This window comes from Corapipo altera, unplaced genomic scaffold, assembly GCF_003945725.1.
Source record: "Corapipo altera isolate COAL_440 unplaced genomic scaffold, ASM394572v1 2b, whole genome shotgun sequence".
Taxonomy (NCBI): Eukaryota; Metazoa; Chordata; class Aves; order Passeriformes; family Pipridae; genus Corapipo; species Corapipo altera.
This window is the reverse complement of record NW_020884874.1, coordinates 29,740,751-29,768,544: the sequence shown is the minus strand read 5'-3', so window position 1 is coordinate 29,768,544 and position 27,794 is coordinate 29,740,751. Positions and strand designations below refer to the sequence as shown.

Here is a 27,794-nt window from a genome sequence, read left to right as displayed (position 1 = left end):
CTTGCTGGCAGAGCAGTGTGAGAAGCAGAAAAGGCCTTGACTCTGTGTAGTCACTTCTCTGCAATAACTGAAACATCCCTGTGTTATCAACACTGTTTCTATCACAAATCTCAAATATATCCCCTCTGTACAAGTGGCTGTGAAGAAATTTACCTGAATCCTAGCCAAACCCAGCTACTCACTGGACTTTGCAAGGGAATGAAGATTTATATGAAAAAATTTAAACCTGCGCTGCATTCATAAACTGCTTTGCAATTGTAATTGGTAACATATTACAATATTTTTATACTCTTACTACAAAGCTGATTTTCAATAACTTGGGAGGTTCTTCTATCTCAAATATCTCAGTCCAGATCCTTTCTAACCAAAGCAGTTAAGGCTTCACAAGACTGAGAGTGAGCTGTAGTGTATCTTGAGCAACAGCAATTGTTCATTTCCAGTTTGCACCTACTGTCCTGATTAAGCTGAGGATGTTTTGATGTTACAGTCTGTTTTAGCAATCTATTAATTGCAATATTTCCAAAGATAAACAATTATATTCATTTGAATGGCTGTACAGAGCATTTTTGAAGGATTTACTGCTTGTTTGCATTACCTATATTGACAAGGCATTTCCTGTTCTCCCAAATAATTTAGGAGCAACAGAGATCTGTAATGGCCCAGGATTCCAGGACATCCAGCTACATTACTAAAGGGAGAATTATCAATGTACCTTAAAAATTAACCATCTGTAACCCTAGCAAATGCACATACATACTTTCTGCAGATGTAGTAATGTTAGTGAATAAATGTGTCATGATCTTAGGTTCAATTTGGGTGAAACGCTTTAGTTCATAATTGTTCTTCCAAAGTTATTTGTTGCATCATTGTGCATCTGAAAGCTCTATTACTGTACTATTGCACTAATACCTAAATTCTAAGCTAATTAAAGCTAGAGACATTCCTGAAGATTTTATACTGTTCTTCTTCAGTGTGAAAGATTCACTTTTCATTTATTGTTTTTTATTGTCTATTTGTTTTGTAAGTAACTTGTATTTCCAAGGGCACTAATTTTGTTAGTTGCAGAAACAGAATTTTTAGTGATAGCTTTTTCTGGCCAGAAAGATGAGGAGAGGCTGAGGGAGCTGGGGTTGTTTAGTCTGGAGAAGAGAAGGCTTAGGGGCGACCTCATCACTGTCTTCAACTACCTGAAGGGAGGTTATAGCCAGGTGGGGGTTGGTCTCTTCTCCCAGGCAACCAACAATAGGACAAGGGGACATGGGCTCGAGCTCTGCCAGGGGAGGTTTAGGTTAGATGTTAGGAAGAAATTCTTTACAGAGAGGGTTATCAGGCATTGGAATGGCCTACCCAGAGAGGTGGTGGATTCACCATCCCTAGAGGTTTTTAAAAAGAGATTGGATGTGGCTCTTAGTGCCATGATATAGTAATTGGAGTTGGATCAGAGGTTGGACTTGATGATCTTGGAGGTCTTTTCCAACCCAATCTATTCTATGATTCTATGATCTTGCTTTCAGCACCTGTGCTTCATTCAATGAAATTTTTCAGTGTGTAAACACAGTATAACTCTAATTGATATAGTCAATTTGTTGGTAATTTTCCCCCCCTTTGGTTTACCTTTAACTTTCTTTTTTAGTTTCATGCTTTGTGGTAAGACAATGGGTTTTTCCCCAAGTAAATAAAGCAAACATAATAAAATAGCATGTAAGTCGACCAGTAAGTTTAATTTTTTAATAACTAGATTACATGTTAATTAGGAAATTATGTATTCAAATTAATTTTCCTAGTTAATTCCAATTAAATCAATGAACCCCTCAGAGCTCAGCCTACTTGTTCTGTAGATTTCAAACTTCATGGACTCATGGGCATGAAAACATTAAGTAATATCCTAGTGACACTAAATGCTGTACTCCCTACTAGACTTAGTTTTAGGTTTTTCTTTCCATGAAACTCAAAGCATTGTCAGAGGATCTTGCAGGCAAACACTCCATGAACCATTGGTTGAAGACTGTACAATCAGATTGTGCAAGAGAAGTCTATAGACTTCTATTAAGATGAACAATGTAATGAGCAATGTAAGAGAGAAAAGCAACTTTCAGCAGAATTCATCATGGCTGGGCTTCGTGAATGAAGATTTGAGAAGGATTCTACCCACATTTGCTACAAGTGCGCTGGTGGCTAAAAAGGCCAATGCGAGACAGAGAAGTCCGGTTGCAAAAGGCCCAGCGGAAAGACTCCTTAGGCAGTATTGGCAAGACACAGTTCTTTCTGTGTTGTCTTTTCTCAGAAAAAGTGCTGTTGAAAGAAAATACTAGTAATTGTGTTTTGAAACTAGGGAGCATTCTTAAAATATCACATTAGAGACTGTTTGCCTTGGATTATTCATCTACTTAAGCAGAACGGTCTTTATCTTCTTCCATGTGAACTCTATAATCACCACTGAAGAAATGGGATTTCCTGGTTTTCTTAACAATGAATGCAAAGTGCTTTTGAAATGAGTTGGCCTAAATCCATAGAAGTACTAGCATGCTCTGCCATGCAGACACTTCTATTTCTTAGTTAATTGCTTGGTTGCCATACAGCAGGGACAAAAGGTTTTTACAGAAGCCAACAAGGAAGTAATGCCAAAGAAAGGAACAAAGCACAGTTCATTGTTCTTAAGATATATGAGTTTGAGTATCAAACCTTAGTGTCAAAAGAGGTGTTGCAACCTTCTCTGTTCTTATAGCTGAATCTCAGGTCAACTCGGTTCTTTTAGTAGGAAACCCTGGGAGAAACAAACTCAGAAAAGTTATGGTTCTATAATTTCTAAGGTGCTGTACAGTTATATGGGGAAATATGACTTCAGGTTTCCTCTTTGAATCAAATTATTTGAAAAGAGACCTTCATCTTCCTTGGAGGACAACAAGAACAAGTGGATGCTCTATGACTGTACTGTTAGTAGTTTCTCACACAGAGTTTGGTGGAGGTAAAGTCCCCCACGTGGCATGCTCCTTTTCTTCTTTATTTTTATCCAGAGTTTGACAGTTATGTGCTACTTGAGATAGGCTGTTCCGAAAGGTACAGATCATTATTCTCACCTGAGTCGTGTCCGATGTCAAAGAGTTCTGATGGCTAATTATGTGCTGAGCAGTCCAGTGTTTTCTTTTATTGGTTTTAAATTTTCTCTAGTTTATATTAGACACATTGTTTTTTCTTGTATCATAACAACAGATAAATAATCCACTCTCATCTATGCTGCTCATTATTTGCTCCATTCTCTAAACTTTTACCTGTTGCCAAATTTCCAAAGTTATTTTTACATTGCTAGGGTAATTGACCTAAATGTTCTATTTCATGTAAAGGACATAAAATTGATTATACTGAGTGGCATTGTACTATTTTGTTGTATTGGACATTCTGTTTTTAATGTGTCATAGTGTTCTATTTACTTTCCTTGACTGTACTTGAACAGAGTTCTTAATAATGACAGAAAGCTCCCGATCTTGAAATGTTATCATTAACTGAGAACTACATAACCCGTAGTCATTTTCTGCTAGTTGGAAGAACAGTGCATTGATCAAATGCAGACCATTGATTTGGCTTGTAAATTGGATGTAGCTGTTACTTGCTTTCAAATCTACGACTGTAAGATGCAGCTCAGACCCCTTCTTATCTGTCGTAGTCTGTTCACTTGGTCTGTCACCAACACCTTTTGAAACCAGTTAACCTTAAAGGATTTGGAACAGCTCACAACAGCCCCACATGGAGCACTCAATTTTAGCTGGAATTCTAAATTGTAAAGACCAAAAATCAGGCAATATTTATAGGGCAACAAATGCAATTGGGCTGAGAACAAGGAGAACAAACTGAAAAAATAAAAGTTTTAAAACCCGCAATGCTTCTAGACCCCTACTTTCTATCAGTTTTTCTTTGAAGTAATGTCCAAGACACACCACTGCACCTTGTTCAATTTGCACAAGGGAATTGGCAGCAGGGTTTTCCTCCCTGCTCCTAGAACCTGGAAAGGAAACCAAGAGGGAACAACTTACTTTTCATTAACATGCAGACACATAAAAGAACACATGGACTTCTAGCTGGCAATGCTAAATATGAGGCTGGATGACCATTTCTCTGAGGAAATGTGTGTGTGTTTGAAATAGGCTCATTCTTGAAAAACTACTGAGGTCTATTAGTAGTTCATCTGACATCTACAAGGATGTCAGCTATGTTTGGAAAGGAGAATATTACGCTTGAAACTAGTGATCTAAATTACCAACCCCTTTAAAAATAATATACCTAATAATAAAGATTAATCAGTTGATGTTCATCTTTTCTTTCTATCATCATTTTAATTTTCCACAGTTTGATTGTGCTTCACACAGAAAGCACTCCATGCATTGTGAGGAAGAAATCCTACCCCAGTACCCAAAAGTGAAATGACTATACCCGTCGTCATAGGCTTTGCAAGCAACTATCATTGCAACATAAATGCTTTACAATTATTTGTTCTGCTCATCATACCTAAATTGCGTTCATATCTTGAGACTGCCCAGATATGAGGGCTCTGAGCATTTAGATTAGTGTATTTTAATTCTGCAGAGAATCCTTTAAGTTTTGACTCCCGTGTCCAAAATAAGATTAATGGTAAGTCACTGTAAACAATGCATTCATATTTTAGTTTTATTTTGTAATTGCTGCTGACTATTCTAATAATAAAGAAAAACCTATATTGCCTTAACTGCTTATTAGATCATCTCGTTGTGACTCATTGCGTTCATTCCTCTTCTGAAGAATGGCACAAAGTATGAAGAAAAAAGAGCAAATCTTTTTGCCACAGAGTTAGTGATACTTGACCAAACTTTTTCATATCCTTTCCAGATTCTTATGAACTTTAGTGTTACTATGGTTTCTGCTGTGGGTTTATAAGATATTCAGATGCTACTTTTTATAAATCATTTCAGTGACTGGAGTTTAAAAGAACTTCTGCTATAAATAAGGTCTTTAAAGGAGCCTTTTGTCTTTGAGTTCTGAAGAGATTAAGGAAAAACTTAAATAATTTCTCTTCAAGGCGTATTTGGAGAGAACCTTGAACCATCTGTTTGTTCTCTGCCCTTTTTCCTAATATAAAAGCCTCTACTGAGGCCAGAAATAATTTCTTCTGACTGTTCAAACAATCCAAGGAAAGGGACGCTTGTTTTTTTTTTTACTGCCTCACACTGTCTTTCTGAATTCTAAAAAAACCTGTATAGTGTCACAAAATTATTGTCTGGTGATCCAGAGTGACATGAGTACTGGGAAAGGAAGGTGGAGTAGCCATGCTGTTCTGAAACTAAATACCAATACTTCTGTAATTCTCTTGAGAAGACTTCCTTCAGTCTTGCTGTGTTCCCTCAGTAAGGAATGATCATAGATACTTTACAGATAGATTTAACTGTTTTAGGAAGACTGCTCCTTAGACTCCATTGACCATGTTGACAAGATCTTGCTTACAGAGTGGGGTAGTGTATATGTCCATAGGCTAAATAAATGGCTATGTGGTTTAACTTGAGAGAGCACACTTCCTTCTGGGCTTGTTTCCTGTCTCTCTATTGAATCTGAAGTCTCTGAAAAATTTAGGTTGCAATCTGTCTGCAGTTTTTTCCCTGTTGTGTGTCTCTATCCTGCCATCCCCCATTTCCCCTGTTGGCACTATATCAATTATACCAGTATTCTTGGAGAAGCTGCTTAAAGGGTCAGAGGTGAATTAGTGCCAACTTCGTGGTGTTTCTCTCATTTGGCAATTTATTCTTCCTTTTTCTCCTTTAGGGTTTAGCACAGGATTATAAAGAAGGGTACCCATAAGTTAGTTTAGAAAATACTCTTACACAATGAAACCATGCAGCCTGAGCATAAAATACCAGCAATTTCCATTGACCTTGTGTCATATAGTTTGTTTCAAAGAATTCTCAGTGAGTTATAGTGTCATCATGACTGGGCTTCGCAAATGAAGATTTGAGTTATATTATTCAGTTCTTGTAAAAAAGGAACTTCTTAATAGACTTACTCCAAATACAGTATTTTAATAAATTCAGCTGTCTTTTTTCATTTGTTATTTATACTTGGAGACCAATTAAATTGAAGTTATTTATAAATTTTTCCAAAAGTTTATTGAATTATGCTTTTAGAGATGCAGTAGCATTGGGCTTCCCCAGCTTAGTTTAGACATCTCAGTCATAGATTGCATTGTTTCCATGTCTTCCACACTGTTAGTGTTGAGGGTATTCTGTTATGTCAAAGTGTAGTGAAAAGTAATTTTGTGTATGGAACTAAGTTAGGAGTGTCTTTCCATATCTCATTGTTGCTTTTTAAAAATATGCTTGTTTATTATTCCATTATTGTCCCAAAGCAGACAGAAATCTTATAGCAAGAAATGAGGAGGGGCTCTGACTAACACGATCTAGTGGAAGGTGTCCCTGCCCATGGCAGGGGGGTTGGAACTAGGTGATCTTTAAGGCCCCTTCCAACCCAAATCATTCTATGATTATATGATTCTATGAATTATTGCAATTATTATTTAATTTTCTTTGGGAATGGCTTAAGAGCATCTTTATCATTATTATAAGTGAAAATTCCATGCTTCTCTATAAATATTTAAAAGAGAAAATGTTGACTTAGAGGTAGAAAAAAAGATTAAAAAAATTAGTTGTCCTTGAATATTTCAAATCATTGCATACGCCATTCATATTTCATCTGAAGTAGGAAAAAAGTACAAAAAATGAAAATTCTAAATTATCATTTTTTTGCATATGTAAGAAGCTGTCAGGAGTTGTATTTAAACCAGTGTTAAAATGGGTCAGGTTTCAAAGTATCACAAGTGTTGAAGCTGTTGGTACAGCTAGAATTTTGGGTTTTATTGTTCTTTATGCATGAGGCTAGTGCAGATGCAACAGATTCTTTGAAAAAACTGGAACTGATAAAAACATTCCTAGTAATCCAAAGAAACTGATAAATACTTCAGGGTTTTCAATTGCTTGTTAAATATTGAATATAGAATGAAGCCTCATTTGAATCTTCAAGAAAACGCTGGAGAAAAAAATTGTACCATTAATGAAAGATCAAAGGTAATAGAGAGTCAATTTACAGATTACTGAAGTGACAAAGATGAAAAAATAAAGTGAGGTATCACTCTGTAGAATACATATTCCTTCCAGTTAGAGAGGTAGAAGCTGTGTTTGGGAATTTTTTACACAACAGAAGGCACAGATGGTATTGAATTTTCACAACTGTCTTCCATTAAGAGTTACTGGTAGTGTGGATGAATGTAACTAGTGTCTAGACAGTGCGAAATCTTTATTTTTACCCATTTCTTTGTCCTTACTATTGGTAACAACAAAACTATTATGAATTCACAGAAAATGTTCATTGAATGGTGCATCTGGGAGCCATCTAGTTTCAAACTTCCTGCTCAAGCAGGGTCAGCTTACATCATGTTTCTTAGGTCCTTGTCCATTTGAGTTTAAATTGTTTCCAAGCATTTTAATTCTGAAGATCCAAATCCCAGATTTTAAGATGAGCATAATATTTGCCTTTTTCTAGTCATCAGAACTTTTCTCAGTTGCCATGGTATTTTGAATATGATTGACAGGAACCTTGGAGTGACTCCAGTCAGCTCTCTTAGTACCTTTGCTCACATCCCAACTGGCATCACGGAGCTGTGTGTGTCCAGTTGTCTTAAATGCTATCTAACTGCCTTCATCTGCTGTAGATAATGCTTTGCTCCCTCAGACTCTCTAAGTAGACTCTTGGACTGGGAGGCCTGAGAGCGAAATTTGCAAACAAAACCCAAGACAGAAAAAGGCATTGAGTATCTCGACCTTTCCCATGTTCTTTGTCATTAAGTTCCCCACCCCACTGAGCAGCAGACATGCACTTTCCTTACTTAGTCTTCCTTCTGCTGCCAGTATACTTTATAGAAGCTTTTCCCCTTAACATCCTTTGATGATTTCTACTCCAGTTGAGCTTTTGCTTTTGTAATTTCATTGCGCTACACTTGAGCATGTCTGTTCCCCCAAGTGACTTGTCCCTGCTTCCACCTTCTGGGAGATTGGGCTTAATAGTATTTTCAGTTGTCACTTGCTACACACCATTTTCTCTAGTCATTTTATCTGAAATGTAAAATGCTTTTGCAATCAGATTGATGCTGTAAATCATAACCAGATTTCAGTTTTTTCTATGAAGTCACCAAAATCTCAAGAGAAAGCAATAATTCAAAAATTTAAATTGTGTGTATGGTTTTATATGCTATCACTGGTGGTTTGTACATCAGTGTAAATATCCACATGATATGATATGCAATATATGTCCAGGAGGTAAAAAACCCTCTGTTCTCAAATATCAAAAAAATCCAAAATTGAAAGATTTCCCTTTGAAATCTCTTGAAGATATCAGTTCCTAAAGAAATTAAGCTTTAATTTTTATTAGAAATATTTTTTGGCACCAATTTGTAAAGTTAGCTCTTCAGCTGTAGCCCAAAACACTATCTTCCTGATCTCCTGGACACATTTGTAGTAATTCTGCTTTTCCTCATCAAAAAAAAAAAAAAAAAGAATAAAAAAAGGAAGGTGCTTGTGTTTGGTATGAGGAAGGTATTTGTGTGTGGTATGAGGAAAGGAAAGAGAAAATGACAACTTCTTTAGCTTTTTATAACTGATGTGTATCATGTAATAGAAATATCATGTTAGCATGTAAGTATATTCTTAATGCTGCAGCATACTACTGAGTATCAAAGAGGAAATTCTGACCTTAGTCTATTTTTCTAGCGAGTCAAAGTCTGTAAGTTTTTTTCTGTAATAAGATTTGTTTAAACCCTTTTGCTCAGTTCTTGGTGGCATGTTTCTTCCTGAGTCCCTTCAGCTTCTTCCTTTTGTTCTTTTGAGTGAACAACATCTACTGTTTATTTTCAATGGGTTTGGGAAAATATAATTGTGACCTGCATGTGCTTTCTTTGCCTCTAGATTTGGTAGTTAAGGAGGAAGGAGTTGATGTATTCTCATTCTAGCTAATTCAGATTTCAGTCCACTGTATGCACTGAAAGAATGACACACAAAAGGTACTACTAGTGCTAGTTGGTGGCTATGAATGCATTGTGTATTAGTCTTGTGAAAATCCCTGCAGTCTCAGCAAACTGTTTGCCAGAGTTCTGAAACCCAAGAAGAAGGTAGTGAGAGTGCTGGGAGCACAAGAGGCCCTGAGAATGTGAGAATGAAACTATCTGGAGACAGAACTGGTTGGTCTAGCAGCTCACAGATTCCTAGAACGTGTCTTTTTCCCCAGGATGAGTTTTACCCATGGCAAGCTCCTTTTTGTTGGTTAAAGAAATAAGTCAGAAAAAAAGAAAGAAAGCCTTCATATTGGGGAAGTGAGTTGAACTGGATCATGAATGCTAGGACTGGCACAGGAGGGGAAAGATAACAATGTGTCTTGAAGCAGAGGAAAAGGAAGAGGGTGGAAACTGTCCTCAGATTGTGATTTTGTGCTTCAGCTATCCCATTTAGCTCAGCAGGATTCCTCATATAAATGCATTTAAATATTTCATTAGTTTATACCTAATAACACCATCTAGCACTTCTATAGGCTTGCTTATCTTAGTGACAAAAAGTTATTGTAGTTAAAAACACTAAAATTTCTATTACAGTACATTAAATAAAGAATATATGGTAAAAAATCTCCTGCGACTGTTGTCTAATATATTATTCATTTTTATTCATGCCACTATGTGTTTCCCAGAGCACCTGCATCTTCCCAGGTAGGTGCTTCAAACGAGAAGTGGACATTTCCTATTTGGCCAGAATGGAATGATGCAGATATCAATGCAGAAAAATGGGATCCTGGGAAACCTGGAAAAGAAAAAGCTGGAAAAGGTCACATTTCAGTAAGTTGTGTGACACATACTATTTCTCTTCATTTTTTAGACTTGTATTTAGTAGAGTATTTGTCACGACTTCAAAATAATGTGTTACTGATAAATCATATAATATCTTTTCAATGTGTGTAAGTAGTTCCCTATTAAACTGCAGTAATAAACTAGAAGTATTGTGCATCGTTTATTTATTACTTTTTAAGTGAATTGTTTACATTAATGCACACTGTGTGCATTAATGTGTGCACAATAATGCTTTAAAAAAATTCATCTCCAAAATCTATTTCATAACATAATTAAAACTGGGGATGTGGGAAGAGCTGAACTGTTGTAGTATGTCGGAGAAATCCCTTCTCAGGGCAGTGCAGTTTCTGTGAACTCAAAAAGTTTGATGCACCACCCATCCGTATATTTTTGCACACCTCAGTTTCTGGACTGGTCAAATGCTGCCTGCAGTTCTAATGTTCAGAAAATGATTTGAGGCATATTGTTATTTTGCAGAAAGTAAGCGCCTACCAGATGCAGAAAAGTTCCTCACTTTTCCAACTTTGGAATGAATTATAAGTCTCATACAGAATTCTTACTCCTTCAAACCAGTTATCATTGCAGAATGTGTCTTTTATACAGAGTAGTAGTAAATTTATTTCTGAAAGAATTTCTTAAACTTAGCATTTTAAAGTGATATTTAAATCCATTAAGTGCCATGCTTAATCATCTATTTTATGTGCCAATTCTGCATTGTCCATATGTTTCTTCTGAATGTATTCTGTGTACTATGTATATGTTGGCATATGTGTTTGTAGATTATTTTTTTCTTATCCTGAGCCTTAATATATTATACTCCTATGGGGCCAAAGTGTTGTTTTCAGAGAAGGTGTAAGTTCTCTACTGCATACTGCCATTAACATGTCAAGTAAATAATTTCCCTTTGTATCTTTCTTCTGTTCCATTACCCCATTTTGTGTCTTTGGGCTGTACTCTTAACATTTATCTAGCACTAATTTGTTAGGTCTGCCAGACATTATTATAATAGATAAACTTTAAAATCTGAAAACACGAGGCATTCTGAGTGGTTTACTGGATTCATCAGTTCTTCAGTTACAAGCTATATGAAACATTGTTATTTTTACATGTTTAAAGAAATTATAAAATACATTGGCCACAGCAGATGAATTTACGGAACTAAAGAATTTTGTAATGTGGCCTCTTTTGATTCAAGCAGATAGCCAGAATTCAATATCGTATAGGCTATTTCAGTTAGAAACAGAATTAGTAATGGCATCCAGTACCTTTGAGTACACTTAGAACAGGAATATGAGCAGTCCTATTTTCTTGTGTGGGAAAAGGAATCAATTGGAAGTGATTTCTATCCTTGTAACACTAAATCTCTTTTACCAAGGACCCCTACACAATAGCCTCTCTTAGAGCGGTACAGTGGATTGCAGATACTGTGCATTTGACCTTATCTGTTTCTCTTGTGTCTGTTTCTTCCATGTCCTTCCTGTAAAACTTGTGATTGAGACTCCTGTCCTTAGAGCATGAACTCCTGATACCTGGCAGTTGTCTCTTATAGCCACATTAAATAAAAGATAAGTTAAATTTGATTTTGTCAGCCAAGTTTAGCTGAACCTACAATATTTTTCTTCAGAGTATCTTTGCACTAGTAAGGTAAAGAAGGATACATCTTTCCAGATTTTTTTTAGTATTTCTTTGTGTAGTGTTGGGTCATTCCATCTACCTCCTTTCTCTGGTTTATCTAGTGTTTAAGAGCTAAACTTTCCTGTTTAGTTCATGTTTCATCCAACCATGAAGTCAGGGTTGGATGTCTCTGAAAGCAGAATAAACTCTTTTAACATAATTCTTCGTGGTCCAGGCTACAAAGCTTTCTTTAAGCTTCCATAAAAAAAGAAAAGTAGTCCTGAAAGATTCATTTTCCCCCCAGCTTATCTTTTTTCCTTCAGGTACTTGAAATAGCTTGTTGCAGACCGTTATGTTGGAGGAGCTCACAAAAAAAAAATGTGGGGAAAGTATTATTTGGGAGTCTTTGGTTTGTGTCTGGTTTTTACATTTTTGTAGTGTATTTTCTTTTGCCTTCCTTTGGTCAGTAAGTACTTAAATAAAAGGCATTAACTATGTAATTGATTAGTTTGTCAGTCAACATGACCTTGGTAGAAGAGTACCTAACAAAAGCTTAAACTTTTTTTTTGGAGAGCTTTCTGAAAGGTGGAAAAGAAAAAAATCAGTTCATATAGACCTATTTAGACAGTGCAGGCCACATAAACTTTTCAGGACAATATAAGTGGCTTTTGTGCTAAATCTTTATTTTGGGCTTTGGGCTCTTGTACTTTGGTTGTAGATACTTTAGTTCCTTTTTATGCTATTTTGCTCCCTAAGGGAATTATCGTGTGAGCAATATATTATTTTAAATCTCGTGGAAGATACAATACTGTAATTAATAAAAAATGTTCCATTTTTGTGCATGCATATTTTATGTAGCAGTTCTTTGATGATCCTGAAGGGAAAATAAAGTTGCCAGCATCCTTAAAAGTACATTCATGGAAACGTCCACAAGAGTTTATAACAAAACAGGTAAGAAACAAGCAAGGTCAGGATGAAAAAATGCTACTCACCTAGCTTGTCAAAAGTAAAGGGAAATTAGTGGAGGAAATTAGTTCAACAGGTAAAACCCACTTGACCACACAGGGTCATCCTGTTCAGGAGACTACTGTACAGCAAGGAGTCAGTGATCCATGTAACAGCTAACCTGTCCTGTACACACAGCTTGACCCTGAGGCTGGTGTGGTGCTTGCTGGCTGTAAGTCCTGGGCACTGAAAAAGCTCAGACAGCTCATGGTAACGGAGGAGCCTGCAGGTAGCACCTGCTTGAAACTGGCAATTATACCACCTGCATCTCCTTCCCTTTATGTAACCACAGCAACACCTTCTTATGTCAACATACTTTCAATTTTACAGGAGAAATGATGAACAGAGTTGTTTTCTTGTCAGAATATCCTGTTAGAATATCCTTTCTATGGATTGGATCTGCACGGAGTGCTGCACAGATGGATCACAGACCTACTTGATGCCACACAACTTGGGCTTCCCAGTATCTAAAAGGACATAATGTTACATATACTAACCCCTTTCATTACAGTTAGCTCTAATAATACCATTTTCAGTGATACTATAAAGAATCTGAGTGTCTTTCTTAGTGGGATAAGATCACCACAAACCAGCACTTCCTGGTGCAAAACATCATGGCAGTGTATCCTCCCACATCTGCTTCACTTTTTAACTTCAGGTTCATTTAGAAGACAACTGGCCTTTCTATTTTTCTTTGTGTTCTTTTATTCTCACTTAAAAATCAGCTTAATGGCAGAAAAATGTCTGTTTATTCTAACTAAGGCTGCCCTTGAGCAGGTATCTGAACTAAATATTTATCATGAAAACATCAACTAACTTTACCAGAACGATAGTATATTTTTTTCCCTTCAGCTGTTGTATCTCTCTGGGCTATACACAGTACATGTCCATGTCTTTGACAGTGCTTGTCTGGAAGGTAACCATAACATTTTAAAATTATGCATAGCTTTTATTCAATATATTTTTAAAATTATTTGCAAAGAAAAGCAGCCTACCATTTCAAAGTTTAGTATCCTCTAATGCTGTTAGCAATATTAAGTTTTAAAGTGTTTTGCTTCAGAAGAAACACTGAAGTTTTAAAGCACTTGGACCATCCTTCCAGCTTTTTCAGGCTTGTCAGTTTTCCTTTTGTCAGCTTGTCAGTTCCATTTTTTATTAAATAGGCACTAAAGAGGTCTGAGTTTAATTTTTAATGGAGGAAGGAGGAGGGGGAGGTCAGAGAAGTGATTGACAAGACCAAAAGATTGGATAGGAAATGCTGCCAAAATGTGTAAACTGAGTGGAGTTATCTGAAAGATGAGGGCAAGAGAGCTGGCAGCCCAGAAAGCCATGGAAATATGTACCTATATTAAAAGTAGCTTTTATCTTTAGAGCACTATGAAGAAAGTATTTGTTTTCTTTAAGACCTGATTAAAATTTTGATGCTTCTTTTGGTCCAATGTGTGTTTTGAATCGAGAAACAATGATTACTAGAAATTTTATATTATTGTTAAAAATTAATGTAAATGTCAAGTGATGAAAGACTATTAAGAATGATACATGTTGCTACCTAATCTATTAGTAACTATAAAAGAAAGTATAAGCAAGCCTGTTTAGTGCAGTAAGCAAAGAATCAAGCAATGATCACTAGTATGTGATGAGAGGCACAGATACATTCAGTTCAATAAACTACAATCCCAGTACCTTATTTCTGAACTGCCTCCCTAAAGGAAATGTGTTGTATAAACAGGTAATAGTCATCAAAACTATGTAATACAGTCAAAGTCACCATTTATATACTTACAATACCACTATCTAACTGACCATGAGAAAATAATACCATTTGAATTCTGGTGGATGACTTTGAGTCAGTGCTATGCTCATGGTTTAAATGCAAAACTGCAAATATGCTTAATAAAATGAAGGAATATAAATTTGTTTATGTGATTATTTCATTTGATGCTCTTTAAATATCCTGGTAAAAATAATTCTTATTTTTTAAAAATTTGGAACATCTGCATTTAAGAAATTTCTAGTTTGCAAATCTCTAATGAATATGTGCCAAATGTCTAACATTTGCATGTCATTACAGTTAATGTTAATTTAATTTTTTCCAGGTAATTTAACTATGGACTTAACTAATTTACTTTCTCCTAGGTTCCTGTTGTTGTCCAAAATGAAACTTCATTTGACCTTGTTTCAGCAAATGAGCATATATTTTGTAGTGAGGTAGGCAGAAATACGTTAATGTCCCTCTCAAAAAAAAAAATTAATTCATTCTTCTTTATCTCTCTTTAACTTTTTGAATTTCACTCCAAATTTCTACCATGAGGAAATAAGTTGTGACAATTTTTTAAGTGGAAAAAGAATGATGGGAATACAATGACAAGAAACAATCTAGGTTTTTATAATTAGTGTTTACCTTCTTTAGAATTTGAAAAATTAAATTGATGATAAATCGAGATTTTCCAAACTTTTTTTTTTTGTTAAATATATATAGTATATGAGCTACTATAATTACTACTGGATAGTACTGTCTAAAGATAAGAGCAAATATAGGCTGGATTAGAAAGGATTTATATTTTTCATTCAAACTTTCCTGAAGTCTTAGTGTGCCTGCATGTATGTGCAACTGTCTGTCACCCAGCCAGTCTCTCCAGAGGTGAATAAATGAATTTCTACAGATCATGGGAAAATGTAAAACAGGTAGTGCCAAGGCATCTGAGTGCCTTACTGAATGTAATATTACTTCATAATTTCTATTTCATTCAATGCTTCAATGAAAATTCAAAATTCAGCATCAGAGATATATGAGAGGAAACCATCAGAGAACCGATGGTGTAAGTTTTGAGGTCCACAGAAATGCTAATTAATTTTAGGGCAAGTTTCTTGTTGTAAAATTGTATTTTCACTCTAGTTTATATAAATCACTGTAAAAGTCTGATAAAACTTGTGAAAGTATGGTATAAATCAGAAATCTGCATGTTATAAAAACACATACACCAAAGCATGATTATTTAAAGGTTCTATTTTAAGTTTTAAAAATTATTAAATACTATTAATAATTTAGGATTTTTTTTAACGAGTATAAACAATGAGTATTAAAGCCAATACTGATTTTTAGTAGCTGTCTTGTAATAAGCAGTAAAACAAGTGACAGTTCACAAGTCCTGTAACATAAAATTGTATTTCCTTGCTTGTCTTCGTTAAATGATGAACAACATAATTTATATTGTACCTTTACTTAGTTTCATGAAATTTGTACCAGTGAAATTAGTTTTTCCATTAAACCATATCTATGCTTTTATGTCACTTCTTTATTTACAACACAATCTGTTTTAATCTTTGATCATTATAATATAACTTTTTTTTTTTTTTCAAAAAGATGTTACTTGAAAAAAATTTCTATTTTCCTCTGGTTTTAGCTGATGAGGTGGATTGTAAGTGAGATTTATGCTGTCTGGAGGATATATAATGAAAAGTCCTTAACTAGTGAAGTACCCATACTTTTTTGGAAACCATGGGAACATATTTATGCTTTATGTAAACCTACGAAGGAACACATACCACTGTACAATAAATTCGGAAAATATGTATTGAAACTTTACTGGATGGTGAGTAGTTTCCTCCAACAATATATAAATATGATGCAGCTAGCATAGCAAATTTTAATGGTTAGTGTACATGTATTTTATAATTGAAAAGATATAGATTTGTAGAAGTGTTGACACATTGTTGATGCTTGTTAATAAAAATACAATCTTATAGTTCATGTGGGTTTTTGTACAACTTAGAACTTGATAAAACAGAATTATTATTGAAAAGACAATATTCTATTTTTGTAGTTTTGTAGCTTTGATGCAAATGTTTGGTAGAATCAGACGTGGCCCACACCTTTGTTATGTTAGGATTAAGAATACTTCTTATTGTTTAAGTAACTCGGTTGACATTACAGAGCTATTTGTATCCAAGTGTATTTAAAAGTGATTGAAGACTTCCAGTGTGAGGACTATTTACTGAAGATGTACTGGTAAAACTGAAACATCCCATGAGTTTCTAAAGATAACAGACAGAAACATTTAAACACATTTTTCAGTCAATAGGGAACACCTAATTTTATATTTAACCTCATTTTAATAAAGAAATAATCACTGACACAAACTTGTCTGTCTTGATAGGGTTATTCTGGTTACATTTGTCTTTTGCAAACAGAATATGTGACAAAACACTAAAACCTATAACTGACCCTATTAAAATTCCATTTGCCCAAACTTGAAAATATTTTTTTACACAGTCAATTTGAAACAGAAAGTTGGAAGTGACCTTCCCTGTAAGGGGAAGCACTTACCTGATTTACATGCCTGTGTTTCGTTATCCCTTACTCATGGCTGGGCTTCGCAAACGAAGATTTGGGAAGGACTCTACCCACGTTTGTTGCAAGCATGTTGGTGGCTAAAAAGGCCAATATGAGACAGGCATGTCCGGTTGCAAAAGGCACAACAGAAAGACTCCTTAGGTGGTATATTCTGCAAGGCACGATTCTTCCTGCATTGTCTTTTCTCCTCAAGGGTGATCCTGTGTGCTTTCTCAAAAGCATCAGCAGCGTTATAGATGGTGTGTCTCCAGACCTCCCGATTGGAGGCCAGAGTAGACCAGCTATGTTGATCAATATGGCCAAGGCTGAGATGTTGTTTCAGGGAGTCCTTGTATCTTCTCTTCGGGGCTCCTCTCTTGCAGCTGCTGGTGGCAAGTTCACCATAAAGCAAGATCTTAGGGAGGCGGTGGTCCTTCATCCTGGAGACGTGCCCTGCCCAATGCAGCTGTGTTCTCATTAACATGGCCTCAATATTTGTGACTGCTGCTTGTTCTAGAACTGATGTATTGGTCACATAATCTGACCAGTGGATGTTTAGGATTGTGCGGTGACAGCGTTGATGGAAGCATTCTAGGAGACGCAGGTGGTGGTGGTAGATGACCCATGATTCAGGTCCATATAAGAGAGTAGACAGCACAATGGCTCTGTAAACACTGATCTTTGTGCTTTAATCCCTTACTACTGCCTCCACATATGGAATAACTTACATTCACATAGGGAGTGAGAGTGGCCTGAGTTTGAGAGGGCATAAATTCTGTTGTTCATGTTCCTCAGAAGACATTATCCTGTGTGTGAATTTAATGCTGCAGATGTTGTGTATTCATAGGATAAAAGACTGCCGTTTAAAGCATGTACAAGAGTTACCAGGGTGTTTCATTTTCTTTGTCACTTTTGTGCTTGTTTCAGTTTGGGCCTTTGTGTTTATTCAATTTCTTTTCCTCTGGTTGTAAAGCTGTATTTCACAGAAAGAAAAGCAGGAAAAAACAGGGTCAAATGTTGGAAGATTAAAGAAAATTTACAAATGAGGAAAGATATATATCAGTAGAGATAGAGGAGAAACAGATTTACAGGAGAAAGTGGCAAATTAAATTAAAACTGAGACAAAGGTGGAAGAGTAATGAACTGGTTTCACCAAAATGCTGTGTTGAGTCCTGAGGGATTGTAGTCTTTGAGATCAATCTGTGGATAATAATGTTTCATACAATTTACACCATATGTGAATTCTACCCCACATCCTACTTTCACTTTGCATTCCTGAATTGAATTTTTTTCTGTAGTTACCCTTTCCTCACCTTTTTCTATCCATAGACTTGCCCCACATACTTTTTTTTTTATTTCTCTGGTGTCTTTTCCTTTACTTATCAACTTGTACTGCAGTCCGTATTAAACTTCAGCAATTACTGAAAGAGTAGATGAATATGTGATCATTTCACTTACTAGTCCTTTTCAAACTTGGGAAATCTTAAGTATTTTGTTTTGGTTATCACAAAGTAGCACTTCTCCCAAAAAACATTAACCTCTTCTATGCTTTTTGGTTATCTTTGCCCTGTGGCCTAAATTTGTTTTCTTCTGAGAACTACAGAACTCATAATCAGATGTCATTTCACTTTGAATCTGTAGTTGAGTTACAAGCAGAGAGTGCTAATTTTGCCCTCTGATAACACAAGGTGAACAGCTTAGTGATTTGGTCATTCTTCATCATTTTGTGGGTGAGTTTGCAGAAGTACTTGCTATTGCCCCATTAATTCTCCTATTATGTCTTCACCACTAGGACAGAGACCTTTTTTTGGAGAATGGTAGACAAGATTATTTTGTTGAATACTAGCTCAGTTTACTAACAAAGTATCTGGTATTGGAGATATCAATACTTTGTCTTACTGTTAGTTTCTTATCCTGGAAGTATAGATTTTATTTTTTTTTTTTACATTAGATCATTTTGTGTTGTTTCATATGGTGTTTCATAAGATACTATATTAATGCTTTCCAGAACACTAACCACTGCAGCCAACATCCCCAAGTAGTTTCTGGGAAGCAAGGGGGACTGCTTATATCACAAGTATTTTCCAGATTGAGACCTTAAAGAGGCATTTACTAAGCTGGTATATTAGTTAAGCCCTTTTTTAATAATTACTGTTTCTCAATCAGCTGTTATGGCAGATGAAGAAAAAGCAATGAATGCATGCACATAATGGACTACACATATGAGATGAAATATGTTTGGAAATAGCTGCAATTAGATTAATCTCTGAAATAAATAAATCAGAGCAGTAATGAAATACTATGAATACTGTTTCCATGCTCCTCATATATTATGTGAGAACTCCTTTTAAAACCATCTGTAATGTATAATTGGGTTCTTGAGAAAGCGTTAAAAGTTCTCTTACATGGATGTTCATTTTCCAACCCTCAAACTCAGTTTTTTCTTCTTCCCCCACCACCCTCCCCCATCATAGGGGTGCTGGAGAAAGATCATTGTGGATGACACTATGCCTTTCAGTGAAGAGGAGAATTTGTTATTACCAGCTACAGCCTGTCAAAATGAACTTTGGCCAATGTTGCTGTCCAAGGCTCTCATTAAGGTAGCAAACACTAGGTATGTTTAGTCATCTCAATTTCGGTTTGTTTTGTGAAGTCACATGGAATTTGAAAAAAGTTCTTTTAGTTTACATGGGAAATATATTTTGCTAAAAATTTTGTAACGACAATTAGACAATTCCAAAAGCTGACATTATTCCTAAAGTCTTCACATGTAGTTTTCTACAAAATGGAAATGTCTATGAAGTGTTAATGAAGTTGTAATTGTCAGCCTTAACCAGTATTGACTCAACCAGTATTGAAAATAAAGTATTGTAAGCTACTTTTGATGCTTTTGCTACAGTTCTGCTGTTGTGGGCTGTACTGTGATCCACTTCCCTAGAACTGACCTGAAAAGGGGAGGATGGCCTATTATGCAGTGATTGACAATTATGGCCACAGGTTCCTATGAGATGAGCAATGATCACCAAGAGTTTGAATGACTAAGCTTGAGAAAATAATTCAAAACACTGATCTGGGTAGTCAGGCTTCCCCATTCTGGTCATATCAAGTTATGTTTGTCAGAAGAATCAGCTGAAGTATATCTACACAGGCTAGGGAGTTGCTGGGAGCTGCCTGTTAGGATGAAATTCTCCAGGAATGTAGTTCTAATACTTCAGTTTTCCAGAGCACAAGGGTTAGTCTTACAAGTGCTAGCATCTTCAGCCTTGAACCTCTCAAGAAATCTCTCCAGACAGTAGGAGAGTGGAGTGGGGTGGAGTGTTGTAGAGTGGAAATAGAGCCAACTTGTGCAGAATAGTCTGATAGTTAAAGAGGCTGATTAGGAAATGGAAGTTGTAGAATCATAACTCCCTTCTAGCATGAGGGATTTCAAACACATGTCTCCAACTCTGCAAAAAGAGGCTTTACTGTGTGCAAATATACAGTGTGCTGGCTAACAATTTTGGAAAAATGCCGCTGTACCAGAGGGAATGCCAAAATAATGGACCTGATGCAAAGATATTGACTTTGTAGACTGTTAGTCAGCAATGGTTTGGTAAACTCCTAAAATTGCAAGTAATGATGTGTTTTTTCATCAAGCCATTCTGTGTATGGTCTTATTCCTATATAAAGCAATGTAGACTGCAGATTACTGTAGTTGGTTTCATTATAATTCTATAAAATGTCTGCTTTTGTCTTACAGTATACATGAAACTGGAAATAGAGAGCTGGAGGAATTTACAGTTCTGCATACACTGACTGGATGGATACCAGAAGTTATTCCTCTTCAGTAAGTTCCTCTATTAAACAATTTATGCATTAATTGTTTAATATTTAATTTTATAAGACATTATGAAAAATAAAGCTGAGCCCTAAAAGTCCTTCACCATCAATTTTAGCAAGTGTATTGTTTTTAATTCCAGTGCTTGAGAAATGTACCTTTGAGGAATGCAGTTTTATTGAGCTTTTTTTTGTAGGTCATACAGTTGCTTGTGAACCTATTTATCATGGTAAGCGATGCCTATTCTTTATAAAATTATTTTAACTTATATTAGACACTGTGATAAAAACAAGGTTAGAGAAATCTATGTTTCATTTAGTATGCAGTTACAAAATGTCTGTCAGTAATAGTAACTTTATATCTGAATGGACCATAGAAAGTATGTGTCATAAATCTGGAAATAATTCATGCCAGCTAGTACAGTGTTTCCGCCTTTAAATTGGAACAATTGATAGACTTCTACTTTCAACCAAAAATAGTATTTCCTACCTACAATAACATTTTTTTTGTCTTGTGTGTGTTTTATGTTCATTTTATATGTTAAAGAACAGACATTCTGATTTTCAAGCTCAACATTCTTTTTACTAAATGAATGACCAGGATACAGACACTAAATATTTAGACCTTTTTTTTAAATTACACCTTCTTGCCTTTTGATATATAGATTTGAATGAATACCTAGATAACAAATAGTTTTGGTTTATATGTAGTTTGGTTAGATATAATTGGGTTTTTTTATAGCCATATTTCAGAATTAAATAAGTTCAGTCAAAGAATATTTTATTCCCTTTTCCAGTAATTTTTATGTCCCAAGCTATGCTTGCAATTTAGGTTTTAGATATATTTGTGTCTTACAGTAGTGTGTACGTAGCCCATGGACTTAAAAATCTAAGTAACCTAAATTTTAGTTCATTTCCTTCAAATACATTATATTCTGGAATAAGAAAATGTGAATACCACAGAGACTTTGCTGATGACTTTAACCCATTGTACAATCAATTATTGTATTTTAAAAAAAGGTTGCATTCAGTTAGCTTGCGTGAAACTTATTAATGACTCTGTTTGAGGTTATTTTTGGAATCACTGAGTTTCTGTGAAGAACCAATATGACTGCTACTGACATGTCATATCAAAAAGCTGTTGTATTTGTTACAATTGGTGGAGGAGGCATGGCACTATCTGTGATGGACTGTTAGGAAAGCCCAGTTTGGAAGTGCCTTTGAGAAGCTTTTTAATATACAGAGATGGAATCAAATTATTATACAATGTAGTTGTAAAGTGGTCTGCAAGTTTCTCTGTCACAACTTTTATCCACTAAAAAGCTTGAGAAAAGATGCTTTATTTACATATGTTTCTAACCACCATCTCTTTCTTTATGAGTCTGTCTGTAATCTGCCTCAACAAATTGGCTGATACAGAGGATCATGCAAGTGTGTTCTATCTGCTAAAATAACCCAGTAGCTTTTTGAGGAGTTGAACTGTCAGTTGTGGTATAGTGCCTGCCTAAATAAAAATCACATTTTCTTTTCTTATTGCAAATTTCATTATCATTGACATATATGTGCATATTTTCTTTTAAAGGTCTGAATACTTGGACAAAGTTTGGGACTTTTTGAAAGAGGTTGTGCCAGAATTCAAGTTGCCTGATGAGAAGACTCCAGAACTTGATACTACTCAGTCAGATACAAAACCTGAAGAGACCAAAGACTCAGAGTTAAAAAATGAAGTTTCACCTGTGAATAAGCAGTCAGAATCACCTGAGAAAGTAGAGACATCTGATAACATTGGCAAAGGTCTGTAATTTTAGGTAATGTGATATTTTAGACCAAGCATAAATAAGGTTAGCATAATCTCTGGCTTTGAATTTGTATGTCTTGGATATATTACCACATGCAACTCTGTGTGTTTATTGTTTTCACTGAACATGTTGCAATGATGTAAATTCAAATTACTTTTATTTTAGCTGTAGATCCCATTAGAAGTAGCACTACTCTTTTATTTTACGAAAATAGCTTCACTTTATGGTAGAGATTTTTTCAGCCATTTATTTCTCTATAGACTGGTTCCTTGCAGAGAGATACAGAGAAGTTACAGTTCCTCCAAAGGCAACACTGCTCTGGTCATCAGTAAATTATACATTTCATAATGGATGTTGCAAAGTGTGATTACTTACAGAGTTCTGACAAGTATGTTCTAATATCTACCTGCATTTTTATTTATAGCAACTTTTCTCTTTATGCTATTAGGTATAGGTAATAATTTTCTTCAAGAGCTGCTAACCTATTTACATGTAAATGAAAAAACTTAGATTTAGAAACTTATTTGTTCCAGTATATTATTCTTCAGTGTTTATATTTGAGACTGAGTTTTCCTAGTTGCTATTTTTAACTTGAAGGCATAGGTTCAATTTTACAATTCTCATGCCTTTGGAAGGTACAAATCATACACTAAAATTTCTATTTCTTCCTAATTTTTTAGAAAAATCCCTGAATTCCTCACTTCAAATCCCAAATGCTATGTCCTAATGTCATATGTGTTATAAAAATGTTAGAAGTTTCTCAGCTGTGGTTGTATTCTCTCTTCTTAGGAGATCATTTTGACCCACTATCGATGTGGTAGATATTTCAGAGTTTGGAATGGACATTCCCAGGGATACTGCTGTTGCTGTATCCCTGGGAAATATCATTGTCATTCATCCAACAGGATGCTGTGATTTTTTTTCCAGATAACTTTGTAAATTTAATCCTACCTAAAATTCTTACACTTAAAAATTCTATTACTAACTGAAATGACTAAGAATCAGGAAACCATTATGTTATAATACTGTAATCTCCAACTCCAAGGCTAAAAGCTTTGTTCAGATGCTCTATTACTGTTTGGGATTGTTTGGATGACATAAAGCCATCCATGTCACCATGAGAGATAAGGACCTGTGGGTCCTGGTGGACCACAAGCTGTCCCTGAGCCAACAGTATGCCCTGGGGGCCAAGAAGGCCAACAGAATCCTGGGATACATTAGAAAAAGCATTGCCAACAGGTCGAGGGAGGTGATCCTGCCCCTTTACTCAGTCCTAGTGAGGTACATCTGGAGTGCTGTGTCCAGTTCTGGGCTCCTCAGTACACAGAGAGACTCGGAGCTGCTGGAACAGGTCCAGCAGAGGGTAACGAGTATGATTAGGGAACTGAAGCATTCCTTTTACGAGGAAAGGCTGAGAGAACTGGGCCTGTTCAGCCTCGAGAAGGGAGAACTAAGAGGGGGCCTGATCAATGTGTGTACAATATCTAAAGGGGGAGTGCCAAGAGAATGGAGCCAGGCTCTTCTTGGTGGTGCCAAGCAATAGGACAAGAGGCAATGGGCAGAAGCTGATGCACAGGAAGTTCCACCTGAACATGAGGAAGAACTTCTTTACTATGCAAGTGATTGCACTCTGGAACAGATTGTGGAGTCTCCCTCACTGGGAATAGCTTTAAACTGGAGATATTCAAGAACCATTTGGATGCAATCCTGCACAATGTGCTGCGGGATGACCCTGTTTGAACAGGGAGATTGGACCAGATGACCCACTGTGGTCCCTTCCAACCTGAACCATTCTGTGATTCTGTGAAGCTATGTTGACACAATGAAAAGGATACCATCCAGAGGGACCTGGACAAAAAGTCTGAAGTGCAAGGTGCCATACCTGGGTTGGGACAATCCCAGACATGAGTACAGACTGGTAGAAGAACTGAGAGGAGTCCTGTGGAGATGACTTGGGAAATCTGGTTGATGAGAGGCTGGACATGAGCCAACAGTGTGTATTTGCATCCCAGAAAGCCAGCCACATCCTGGGCTGAGTCAAAAGCAGTGTGACCAGCAGGTCAAGAAAGGTGATTCTTGCCCTCTACTCTGCCCTTGTGAGAGGGCACTCCACCTGGAGTACTGCATCCAGTTCTGGGATTCCCAGACAAGAAAGATGTGGACCTGTTGGAATGAGTCCAGAGGAGGACAGTAAAGATGATCAGAGGGCTAGAGAGCCTTTTCTATGAAGGCAGGCTGAGAGAATGTGGGTTGTTCAGCCTGGAGAAGAGAGGGCTCCACGGAGACTTTACCACAGCCCTCCAGTACCTGAAGGGGACTTGCAAGAGAGTTGGAGAGGAACTTTTTACAAGGGCATGTAGTGATAGGACAAGGAGGAATGGCTTTAGAAGGAAAGAGGACAGGTTTAGATTGAATATTGGAAAGAAATTTTTTACTGTGAGGCTAGTGAGGCACTGGAACAGGTTGCCCAGGGAAGTTGTGGATGTCCCATTCCTGGAAGTGTTCCAGTCCAGGTTGGGTGGGACTTTGAGCAACCTGGTCTAGTGGAAGGTGTCCCTGCCCATGGATCATCTTGGAACTAGATGATCTTTAAGGTCCCTTCCAACCCAAATCATTCTAAAATGCTATGATTTATTTTTTTTCATTAGAAAGTATTTTCTTATAGTCTAAATTTTGAGACTTGAAAGAAAGAAAACTGTGGGAGACTTTCTTCTTCCATATCCATTGGGAATGTATACCTCATCTATGTTCCTTTTTTTTGGAAATTACTGATGTGTGAGAGCAAGAACATGAAGAAAATAAGTGGCACAGTTCCAGAAATTCAGAATATCTAACACTGTAGTAAGGACATAAACATTGTGCACTAACTGAAAGATAGGAACAAAGCCTTCCTGGTTCCTTCTCAGTTGATCTGGATTTTACTTTTTTTTTTTTTTTAAATTAAATTACATTAGTTCTTTACAGTGTCTCAACTCCTAAGACTTGGAAGAGTTTGTGGTTGATTGTTTTTAAAATTTGCCTAAAATATTATCAAAGCATTTACACATATGAGATTTTATGACTGAAAGTTATAGCTGAAAAAGAAAAATATTTAATCTTTATTTTGCTTAATAGAAAAAACAGAGCAGAAAAAAGTAGGAAAGAGAAAAAGCAGAGGAGAAAAAGAAAAAAGCAAGGTAGCATCTCAGTCTTCAGAAATGGCAAAATCCCAAAGCCTTGATGCTTTACCTGAAAGTAAGTCCTTTTTTTTTGAAGCTAAAAATACAGATAGGAGATACATGTAAAACAAAAGCTTTGCTTTAATTTGGTTTTAAACTTTATTGGGGGGAGGTTATATGTACTTTTTTTTTAATTGTAGTTCTTTATAACTCACATTATAGACTGAAGTAATTCAAACCAATTGAAATCTATAACATATTTAGAATACTATTGATAGTATTAGAGAATGGTGCTAATAATGCCAAGGTTATGGGTACAATCACCATAGAGGTCATTCACTTAAGAGTTGGACTCGATGATCCTTGTGGATCCTTTTCTGTGACTCTGATTCTGTGATTGCAGTACTTTGTTCTAGTGGTAAACTGTCTTATAGTTTTTCTGTATTTTTTAAAAAACCTTCCTATTTAATAATTTATTTGTTCAATATCTGCTTTATACAGTGAATTGCAATTGGAAAAAGCAAAAAAAGTTCTTTGTTGAAGGGTAGGGGGGCAGAACTTTCATTAGGAACCACTCCATGTGGTAAATGTTTAATTTTTTCTTTCTTTGTCTAGGAAATATATCTTTATTAATTAAATTATTGTATTGATACATTCATAATAGCATAAAAATTAAGTACATTCACAAATGTACATTAAACTGATTTGCTTTTGTCATTGCTTATATTTGCATACGTATGGCAGCAAAAAAATATTTATTAACTGGAATAATTTGTAGTTGCAAATCAGTAGGTGAGAATCGATAAGAATATCTTTCTTTGGGGAAATAACTACAAAGTAAAAATGCATAACAAGAATGAAACTTACTATAAATTGGATTCCTGCTTCTTGTTTTGAATCCTGATTAAAATTGGTGATTTAAATAATTTTAAATTATAGCAAACCAGTATTGTTGTTTGTCATCAGCAAATACATTTATTTGAATTCCTACCTCATATACCACTAAATTAGTTAAACAACAGTAAATTTTAAAATGTGTTGCAGGAAAGTAGTTTGGTTTAGTGGTAGTAGGAGTGGAATAGGAAATATATTTCACATGAGTATAAGGAACATGACCAAGTAGTACTCAAGCATGTCATGTGGAAAAGAAAGCAACAGTGAAGCAGAAGGATCCAAGTGATATATTCTAGAAATTGTGCAAAATGAGTGAAAGAGCATTAAAAACCATTGGGCGGAGTTTCTGTATGAAAAATGACATGATAGTTAGATCTTTGTTCTGCCACTTAAAGTACAGTTTATGCTCTTTTCTGAAAGACAGTTAGTGTCCTGTGAAGAGGTTATTTGCAAAGATTAGTAATTCAGGGCTAAAGTATGATGGTCAGAGAACTCTTTTATTTTAGTTTGAACCAGAAAAGACTTTTGGAAAAGAGTAAGAATACCTAAGCAAATTTAAGATTATTAGACTGCAAGAAAAAAAAAAACAACCCTGCAATTTGAAATACTACTGAATTACAATGCATTTTTGTTGTGAGATTGTAGCCAAAAAAGAAAGATCTTACAGGCTTTATGAGACACATGGTCTGCAGAGTGGCCCGGGACAGTAGAACCATTGTGCATAAAATAACATCTGAAACTAGGTCTTGGTTCAAAGTCAGACTCCAGAGGCAGTAGTTGTAATAAGTTCCTGATTTGTTCTTGGGAATTTTGTAACAGTGACTTTACTTAATGCAGCAACGCTTTTTTCTTTTTTTTATTCCCTTGTAAGTGACTTGAGATGTATTTCATTCCCAGCATAATAAAAGTGCTTATTTCCCCGCTGCAAGCTTTCACTCTACCTATTGTGTGTGAGGACTTCAGGGGAATTTTTCTTCTTTGTGATAAATATGAGCTATTTCTAAAAATATATTTAGCTACTCATGATGCTGTTTATATTTAACTTTTAAAACGGCAAACCATTCTGTATTCATTGCATTGTATATTCATTACCTTGCTTATTTTCATACACATTGACATGCTATTTACTTCTAAGTACTTGGAAACTTCTCTTACAGGTTTTTGATTTTGATTGTGTTATTATGTTGTAGTGGGCTGACACTGGCAGCTAAGCCCCAACCCAGCCACCTGCTCACTCCCCACAGTGGGATGAGGGATAGAACCAGGACTGAACC

At 35.8% G+C, this 27,794-nt stretch overlaps 1 protein-coding gene across 6 annotated transcripts in view; it reads left to right on the top strand.

The window, feature by feature from the left end:
- The window catches only part of ADGB (androglobin), a 105,271-nt gene that overhangs the window by 7,732 nt on the left and 69,745 nt on the right, over positions 1-27,794 (top strand). For 3 of the 6 annotated variants that reach the window (XM_027633774.1, XM_027633779.1, XM_027633764.1), the window contains exons 2-9: positions 9,745-9,889; positions 12,374-12,466; positions 14,657-14,728; positions 15,925-16,113; positions 19,328-19,467; positions 20,593-20,679; positions 22,252-22,463; positions 25,583-25,702. In XM_027633774.1, the coding sequence (XP_027489575.1) occupies positions 9,745-9,889; positions 12,374-12,466; positions 14,657-14,728; positions 15,925-16,113; positions 19,328-19,467; positions 20,593-20,679; positions 22,252-22,463; positions 25,583-25,702 (1,058 nt within the window). The remainder of the gene's footprint in view (positions 1-9,744; positions 9,890-12,373; positions 12,467-14,656; positions 14,729-15,924; positions 16,114-19,327; positions 19,468-20,592; positions 20,680-22,251; positions 22,464-25,582; positions 25,703-27,794) is intronic. The other 3 variants (XM_027633769.1, XM_027633783.1, XM_027633787.1) reach the window with 3 other exon arrangements.